The sequence below is a fragment of the Mercenaria mercenaria genome, chromosome 19 (assembly GCF_021730395.1).
Source record: "Mercenaria mercenaria strain notata chromosome 19, MADL_Memer_1, whole genome shotgun sequence".
Classification (NCBI taxonomy): Eukaryota; Metazoa; Mollusca; class Bivalvia; order Venerida; family Veneridae; genus Mercenaria; species Mercenaria mercenaria.
This window is the reverse complement of record NC_069379.1, coordinates 34,807,892-34,818,009: the sequence shown is the minus strand read 5'-3', so window position 1 is coordinate 34,818,009 and position 10,118 is coordinate 34,807,892. Positions and strand designations below refer to the sequence as shown.

At 33.9% G+C, this 10,118-nt stretch overlaps 1 protein-coding gene across 1 annotated transcript; it reads right to left on the bottom strand.

Annotated features, from left to right (window-relative positions):
• Positions 1-1,689: 1,689 nt before the first annotated feature.
• On the bottom strand, positions 1,690-6,530 carry LOC128551063 (uncharacterized). Its single transcript, XM_053531378.1, has 2 exons — positions 6,429-6,530; positions 1,690-5,681 (listed from the first exon to the last, which is right to left on the bottom strand). Exon 2 carries the CDS (start codon positions 5,669-5,671, stop codon positions 3,539-3,541), a length of 2,133 nt encoding a protein of 710 aa, XP_053387353.1. The 5' UTR covers positions 5,672-5,681; positions 6,429-6,530; the 3' UTR covers positions 1,690-3,538.
• Between the last annotated feature and the right edge of the window lie 3,588 nt (positions 6,531-10,118).

Here is a 10,118-nt window from a genome sequence, read left to right as displayed (position 1 = left end):
AAAACTGCGTTTAAATATAAACTTACCAACTTCAAATGAAAAATTTAATACCAATAAATACCATGTTATACTTTTAAAAATCCATATTAAGTCTAAAAATTAGGTGAAAAAAAGATTCTGACAATTGAACGTTACATCCAAGATCAGCCTTGTCTATTCCAATTACAGTTTGTGAAATAGACACCACTACTTTTGTTTCAAATTGCAGTTGTCTTCAAATACTTCAAATTATTCAACCAGCGATGAAAATGCATTTTGTTGAATGCGGAAGATATAGTCGTTTAAGGTCACACAAAATAAATTATTTGTTTTTCGCATTTTAAAAGAAGACATTTTTTCTAAAGAGGCGGGATAGATTTATATAAAGCGGATGATTATGTAACATATTCCTTTTATTATTACCAGTCTGACATTACATGTGATGATCTGCTGGGTTTAGGGCATAGCGACCTTATCTAGCTATACATTAGGAAGTATGAATAGAGAATAATCTTCCTCAATTAAAAAAATTACTGTACAGATAGAACAAATGTGGTGTACTATACAAAGGTTAACTGGGTATTTATCAAATAAATTTTGGTCATGTTAAGGTTTGATAGGTGTTGCAAGTAGAGTAGAAAGTATTCAGATACTGATAGTTGATTACTTTAGTGTAGGTCATACAAAACCATTTAAGCATTTTATATGATATGGTCATTAATCAAGTTCTAGGAAAGTATAACGTTGAATACTAATCGTACAGAGTCATTTAATGCATAAATATTTTATGTTTTACTTTTTATCCATGTAAGTTTTAAAATAAATAGTCTATCATATTTCTTTTAGAAAGGGTTTCATTAATATTCTATGACAATGGATGTATATGTAATTTCATGAAAAGTGAAACTTAAATAAAATATTATATTGTGATAAAAACAATTAAATTTAGGAAGTAGCTGTTGTGTTAAAAATATGTTTTCTATTGTCATCAAGACTACACAAGCCGGCATATCCAAAAGCAGATATTAATTTTGATTCATTTTACATTTCATGTGTTTCTTGATATAGTCTCTAAGTATCCCTTCATCAGCTGTGCTAACGATTGATAGGATTAGAGACGTTCCTAGCACTTATATTGGGTTCATACTTTTCTTGACGATAAAATTTCTCGTTTTTTCTTGTTGAAGTTAGACGACAGTTACACATAAAAAATCTTTTTATATGTATCAGATGATCATTGATACCATGTTTGGTTCGTGTAGCAAACTGTAAACCATATGTTACGTTGGTGCTAAAGGGCGTCAGGGATGTTTTAAAGTATAAATTAATCCGCATTTTTTGCGTTCTATACTTTCGAAAAGTCCAACACATCTGGTTTATATAGCAATACAAAAATCTTACGACATTTATATACATGTATATTTCTGCATTTGAACACTCGGTACAACTACTACAAAAAACAAGAAAGAATATCCAACAGGGAAGCCACGTTCAAAACACGCAGCCTCCCCAAAGACACACACGAACAACCCTCGCAGACAACACAGAAAATGAAACACCAAAGGACAAAACAAACAAATATAGGAACACAGTGGGGCACCGCCTCAACTCTCGTTTGTGGTTTTAATTCGTTTTAAGACGTTTTAAGACCTCATGACCACATGTTGCTACGAACGAATTGTAATAACTAGAATGCAAAACAAAAACGGATAATGGTGGAGAGAATATTTATTTACATAATTCCTGGATCAAACATCACTTATTTAACTTTTCAATCACTTGACGCCAATAGGCTAAGGGTCAAATTGAGTGCATCAATACCATTTCAGATGAAAATAACATGTCTTCATCTAAATAGCTGGAATCTCACAAATACACATTTTTATAGCATGCAGATATAGATCCTAAACAACAAAAGCAAGAACTTCATTCTTTACAGAATATTTTCGTACATATCCGCACAAACTCTCTTTAATCCGTCAATTTACGTTCCAAAGAAAGCTTTTCAGGATTGAAAAAATATTCGTATTACTCTCTAATAAAGGACTTGGAACGTAACCCGGCAATCTACGTTCGATTATGTATTCTCATACTGCCATTTCTAGCATTCTTCGGTTGCTCATATAGTTCATAAACGCAACAAGCGGAAAATGTTGAATTCGGATACGGTAATACATAATCATATGGAAATTGTCGTATGTCATTACGGATTCACTACAAAATAAGCATTGAAAAAATAAAAGTTAATACATCAATGCGACTTATACAATATAATATATGGATGGCGGGAAACAAATCTCTTGAATCTCATAAAATGTACACACATTTTACCAGCTTGAGTTCTACATCAAAACACAGTAATGCAGGAATATCAATGCTGTTTCCAGAATGTTGGAAATGTTATGTGGTCATACAAACAACTTTAGCTTCACAAATATACATTTGCTGACTTTGGTCTAAAGGTGTGATTTCAGATATGTTACTTAGGTAAAAGTTAAGATATTGGAAAACCAAGTGTAACGTTAGTTTAATTGTTATGTGTACACTAAGTGCTTGGGGGTGGGGGTCGTGAGGTCCTTTAGACAGGCTCACAAGCACTTGCAAAGTGTTCGAACTTACAATAAGTATAAAGAAAACTGAGGTTATGGCAAAGGACACAGCGATCTCTTCATCAATAACAATCAACGGATACGAACTCTCTGTCGTTGAAAACTTCAAGTATTTAGGCTCAACTATCGTCAGCAATCTGTCTCTCGACCCTGAGATAAACACAAGGATCGGAAAAGCAGCGGCATTACTATCCAAGCTGACCAAAAGAGTATGGAGCAGCAAAAATCTGTCATTGAGCACAAAACTGAAGGTATATCAGGCTTGTGTCCTCAACATGCTGTACGGACAACCTACGCCAAACAAGAGAGCAGGCTTAAAATGCTCCATGTGCGATGCCTTCGGAGAATCTTGCATATCTCAAGAAAGGACAATATCACAAACACTAAGTTTCTCACAAGAACCAGATCCACTACCATCTCCTTTATGCTCACTGAGAGACAGTTTTGCTGGCTTGCACATATACGCCGCATGGAAAAGGACCGTACTGCAGTCAAAGAAAGTGTAAAGATCGCTGAAGACGATAGGAAAGAGATCCATAGAGCGAAAAGGACAAGGAGAAAGGCATCTACAGAACACAGGCACTGCATTTGTTTGCACTGACTGCTTAAAAGAGTGCCATTAAGAATCGACCTTCACAGTCACCGAAGGCGCTGTTCAACCAAGACAGACGTGCGCACCCATCGTTTTCCTAGACGGACGAAGGCCATGAAGAGTGGACGTGCTCGTTTTTTAACACCGCTTGGATCGAACTTATCATTCGCAATTTTTTTGCAGAAAAGGTAAGTAATTTATTAGTTGAAAATACTGAAACAATGGTGGAAGTATACAGATGGATTTTTATTTTGACAAATGTTCCTTTACGAAAGGGTTTACCAACATACACTACCTATTGTTGTAAGTTTAAACACTTTCAGGGTTTATAGTCTTGAAAAGTTACTCGGTGTCTCTTTTACAACTTTTTCAGGATGCAGCTTTCAAGAAAACCATTTGCTGGCCAGAAGTTACATTCTATACCTTGTCTTTCACGCGCACGTTGAACGCGTTCGTTCATGGGGCAACAGTGTGAAGGGTGGTATTTTATGATAAACAACCGTTCTTTTTTAAGATTGACTGTATACGTTTTGGAAATGGCACAATAGTTCTTGTAAACTATCAGTTCCATTTTAAAACTCTGTTCCCCACCTTTCTCTATATCTTCTAGAAGAACGACAATGCCACTTTGTCCCTTATATTCCACAATATGTCCAGTCTGAAGATCATTTCTGAGGTGTATTTCCCTTTTTCCAACGTAAAATGAACTTTTGTGTTTCGATTTTGATTTAGCTATTTCATTTGGTCGCGATTCATGTTTTTCTTGACTGCTGCCTTCTTGTACTTTCGTTTCAAAACAAGGGCAGTTGTCTTCTCGCACTATCGTATCAAAGCATAGGTGATCTGATCTGTTGGAAAAGGACCATGTTTTCTCACCAATTCTTGCTCTAACGCGCTCAACAATAACGTCGGGAGGAAATGTCTTCAATTGTCGGCATTCGATCATTTTAACATTTTTTGTATTTTCTTTCACGTTGAATTCGAATGATTCTTCTAAAACCTCTCGTGTGCCGAACACATTGAAACCTCTCAGGCCATAATGCACACAAGTTATTCTTCCTATTTGTGACTCCTCATTTCCAACGTGCTTTCCAGTTACTATTGCATAATGTGGTATTCTGAAATAATTGAATGATATCATGGTACCTGGTGTGATTTGTGACAAGTGGGTGACTTTGATTTCATCACAAGCGTATGGTGACATTAACCCTTTTACGACTTTCCCGATACCCCACTGTAGATACAGAGACAGGAACACCAAGATGAGCAACAAAGGCATTCCAAAAGGAGAACCGTTAAGTATCGGTGAAACAAAATGGACCAGAAGATATGATAGGCCAGATATAGTGAAATATGCGCCAAAATGGGTCCACAGAGTCACAACTTCTCTTTTGAAACAGGCCTTGCATAGTTTACCTCGTGAATGTTTTCTGTAATATGAAAATGTCATTGCAACAGTATGAATCAGATAGATTACCGCAGTTGATCCGATGAGTATAATCGGAAGGTGTTTTCCAATATCAAAGCCTACAGCAATCTCGTCTGTTGCGTTGTATAAAAATTGCTTAACGAATCGCCTAACTTTGCAACCTGAACCTGAAATTCTGCTAAAAATTCTGGCACAAGATTTTAAAGCGCCTTTCGCTTGAAAACTTTCCCCTTCTCCCAAAACACACCAAGAAGCGAAATGTTCACAATTGCAGGAAACCAAATTATATGATTCAAATTGTTTGCTTTCTTCTGTATTTTGTTGTTTTGTTACCATTGATTCGGCTCTTCTAATGATTTCCTCTCGGCTGTATCTAGGACGCATGTATTCTATTATGTGTATTTCATCATTTTTAAGATTGTATGCGTTTGTTTCCTCAATGATTTTAATCGTTTTATCTACTTTTGAAAAATGAATCAGAACAAGTTCTACCGAATTCCTAAAGATGTTGTTGACACGTTTAATAATTGCATGGTGATGATAAACTTTTACCAGTTTTCTCCCAATATTTAAAGTCAGGTGATCTCCTTGGAATCTTATATGTTGTCCTTTTTCGAACCAAGAAACGTTTTCCACTCTCCTTGATTTGTAACAGTTTGCACAACTCTTGACAGGTTTACCTGCACGTGTTGTCTGAGGCAAATGATCAATAATTTCTTCAATATCGTGTATTCCTATTTCCTTTGACACAGGTCTAGAATAGCTAGAAATGTTTTCTCCTAATTCTGCTCCGTATATTTGTCTAATTTCTTCAAAAACCTCTCCAGTCTCCACATCATTGTCATCCTCATGAAAATCATCATTAGAGTCTGAATCTGGATTATTTTGAGTAAAAACTACTCTATGTGAGAGCTCATTTTCTTTTTCGGGTATACTGTCTGTAAAGGATTCCGGAGTCTTCATGCTATTTATACTAATGCTGTCGAGAATAGCTGATGCATTATTTTCGTTGTCTTCAGTAGGTATTAAAGATGACGTGCTGTTCCAATGTTGCAATGCCATGTTTTACGCCCTGTAAATATGAAATTAAATGCATTTTGCTAGCAAGACTTTCTGAATATTCGAAACCTGAAACCCCCAAAACAACACGAAATATTGAAATTGTCGTTATGTAGGGGTATCGAGCTCAAATCTTGTTTTGGGTGTAAAATGGATACCGTTCGCAAAATATGAAGAGTGTTACTTTGGTTAATTTTAGTTATCTAAATTCAAAGGCACATCTTTCACCGATTTATTGTCATTATTTGCTTCAGTAAAAAGCTAATCAGTAAAAATGTTCCAAATGCAGAACGCTGTTGACAACGTTGTTAAGAGAATTTGATGATAACATAATTAGTAAAGAAATATATTACTATTGAAAATGTTGGTTTCTTCTTAAAGTTTAAATGAATTTGTTCAATAATCCATTGTGTAATAGTCACTGATGATTAATCTTAGGGGAAAAGCAAATAATAAAATATTTTCAAACTCAGTTGAGATAGTATGAATAAAGTTGTATGTTTCAAACCAAACTTTTACGTTTGCAAGAAAAAGAAAACTTCTAAATACATTACAACCGGCAAGTGGAATAATATATGATAAAGGCATATTATGTCAGTGTGTACCTTTGATTTTGAATCAAACGCATATCTAATAAAGCAAGATATTTTCTTTCAAACAAATTACGAATTTCGTCTCGTGATAAAGGTAATTACAAGCATAATATATGCATAATTACAAAGTATATATATTATATGTACAAACAGAAAACAACACTTACCAATATGAAGTACAAAAATGTACACACTTCAGAAAACCCTATCCTCTGCGCTCAAAAGTCTAACACGCATTTGTTTGCATGTCAGATATTTGTATCTATTCGACAGCTTTTGATACGCTTCTCTAAACATAGGCTTTAACTATATTTTTTTGTTTCCCCGTCCACCTTTATTGATTGATCTTACATTATTTTCTTGTACGTAAAATTCAGTTAAAGTATTCATTTTTGTACTTACTTTTGAGAAAAGGATTAGTTTTATTACTTTTGTTTCCATGAATTTTCATTTATAACACTGAAATATCTAAAACATTTCTAAAAAAGAAATTATACATGTAAAATTGCTTAAAACTTTCGTATTTCTATTGTTTACGGTATCCAATGACACTGATGATAACGCTGGGATGAATGTAATGTAGAATGTAGGGGAAGAGGAGAATGATGACGGATGATGATAATGTTCGACCCGTTAATGGCATAACCTCCAATTGTCTTGTTTACGCTCAATCTTGCGATTAGAAAATGTTTCCAATCGCAAGTGTAAACAAGATAATTTTGAGCTATGTCATGTATGCGTTAAAGTCAAATGTTAACATTAAAGTCCCTAACACCATTATTATCATTATTACATGTAAAATATTATTATTAATATATTTATTATTATCATATTTGTTATTATTATTTGTTTTTATAATAATAATTATCATTATTATCAATATCATTATCATGTTACATGTTAATAATTTTTATTATTATAATATTTTTATAATTATATTATGACTATGATTATGATGATGATGATTATTATTACTGTTATTGTTGTTGTTATCATTATTAAATGTATCATTATTATCATCATTATAGTAATTATTATAGTCATTAGTATTATTGTTATTATTATTATTATTATTATTATTATTATTATTATTATTATTAAGGAATGAAAAGCGTATTGTAATATAGGACGGCCTCAGTTGGACTTCCCCCAATATTGTCTTACCCATTTATAGATATGTTATTCATTACTACGCATTGCCTATACAAAATCACAATGTAGTCTTCACAATAGTTGAAATGTAATATGTACACCTGTTGACACTTTGTTAAAGTTACAGTACTATTAGTTGTTTATTTGAAAAGCTATTAACAAATAGTTATCGATGAATTCATAAATTAAACAAATAGAAGTTGTACAACTGTCATACTTATAATATATACACATGTTCAGTAAATTTTAAAAGGCACTTTAAATGTAACATACCTTAGAGGAGAGGAAATTTCTCCATAATTACTTCTGTTGTCACCGGTTCATATCTCAATCATTAGGGGTTTTTTTCAGAGCCGTTTCAAATGTTTGTAGAGAAGTCTAAATTTTAGTTTAAACGCTAATGTTTGAACAGAAAAAACGTACACTGAATTGTAAAATCTTACCATCAGATCATTACACTTACAACAAAGATATGTAATGTCTGAGATCACGGTTACGCCTGTAATATATCGGCAGATTTTTATACAATCTCACCAGCAAGACGTATGTTTATGACAACACAGAAAATGACGTCAGACGATCTACAGCTTTTCCAGGAATTAAAGAAAGTGAAAGCACACAGACTAACTTGAATGCGAAAGTCGTGTTTGCATTGCTCTATTGATCTTGTCAGTATTTTATGCACGAAAAGATATTTGCACTCGCAAAAGGCACAAATCCCACAAGGGTTCGTAACAGAGCAAATGTATATGGAGATTTTTTGAATCGTTACAATGGACCTTTTTGATGATGTCTAAAAGTGATATTACATGTCTCGATGTTTCCAGTATATGAGAGCTGAAGAACATGACATTTCAGAAATATTTTCAAAATGAATTTCGTGTAATAGGCCTAACTATTGATTCTATGGAAGCGTGAAAGGGCCATGGCCATCAGATGCTAAGACAAATATAACGTTACGGTCGCGGAAAGTATATGGGGTATGTTTTTACTCTAGTTAATGTACTTCTCCATACGATCAAGCTCAAATGTACGGAATAGGTCCATACTACAACAAAACAATAACATGAAGGCTGTTACATTACCAATATTCGCCGTTTACACAAAGACTGTTGTTGACCATATAATCAGAACAGTACCATCTGTGCATGATGAGAAGTTAAAATGGAGTTGTTTTATTTTAGTGTTATGACCAAATAACATAACTGATTTATAATTGGTAGGCTAGGAAAGTGATGTTAATGCATTACTGACGGGAAAAATAGGAATAAATTAATGAACTGTTGTGTAACAGGTCCCTGTGGTAATGTCAGCACATTTGTTTGTAAAATAACACTGTATACAACAAATTCGATGTCAAATATTTAACTTTACTTTATGAAATGGGTAAAAAAAGTATACCGGCTGTTTGTTGTGGTAACAATTGAAAACACAAATTAAAAATACATTTTAAAACGTACAGATAGTTGGTTGTGAATTGTAATTTAAATAAACTTGACATTCTTTTGGATATCTATTACAAAAGTATTGACAAATCGCCCAGTTTTAAAGTTTTTTATCTATACGCATTATATAATTAGCTAATGCTTAAATGGCAGGTTTAACATATCTAACTTACCCTGTGCAAATCATACTCGTCTTATATACGGGATTCATTAGAAAGAGAGACAAAACAAGGAGTAAGAGAATGAGATGGTATATTTATAATGCAAAGAAATGTCAAACAGCAAGGAATAACTCTCTAGAAGGAGACGTAAATATATCTATCTACACAGGAAACAGTTTCAAGAAACACTAGAAACTTAAACTTAAAACGTATCTATCTATTCGAGGGAGTTTAGAGGAGTAGGGTATGTTCTTTGAAGGGTTTTATGTTTTTACATATTTCGTCGTTATATCTCTTCTTTCACCCATATAAATCAATTACTCCTTCCAAATATTCATGTTTGTGCGCGGGCGGTGTGGGAGCGTGAGGGGATCGTGAGGGTGCGAGGGCTGTTGATTGGGACTTTAATGTGTTTAAAGTAGTGCGGGCGGGGGAAATGTCGGAAGGAAGGTAAAGATATACTACAAAACACGAAGCTATATCAAGGCCCACATGTAGTTCATGTATGTGTGTATGTGTGCTTAAGAGCGTGCGTGTATGTAAGAGATTGCGTATTTGTGTGCGGGGAAACAAGAAAAAACAAAAACTAATTGTATACAAATCTAAAACAAAACTCAAAGTATTAACATTCATCTCCTTTGATTATGAATTGTGCTATTAATAAGATACATAATATTATAATCTACAATGTATTTGTAACTCTCTATTTTAAATAAAACAAACGCCCGATTATTATAATATACTAGTGGAAAAAAGAAACTGTGCATGAGTATAATATGCTATAACTTAGGAGGTATATAAGAAATCGCAAAACAAAATTCAACAGGGTTTTATCTGACTTTTATTTAACGCCGGCTTAGTTGATATGGTTATTGCATCAGCAGCGTCATGAATAGAGATCAGTTTTCAAAGACGTTCTCTAAACAAAGTTCAGCTCATCGATACCTTGTATGTCTACCATTGGAATCGATGCATGCTTGGAAACGATGCCTCACTGATGCGACAAGTGTGCTGAAAAATGCCTGGGGAATACCATTCCAGATTCAGACGCACGTGACAGGTCGGGTAAAGTCAACGGCTGATTTTGGAGGCCACGTAA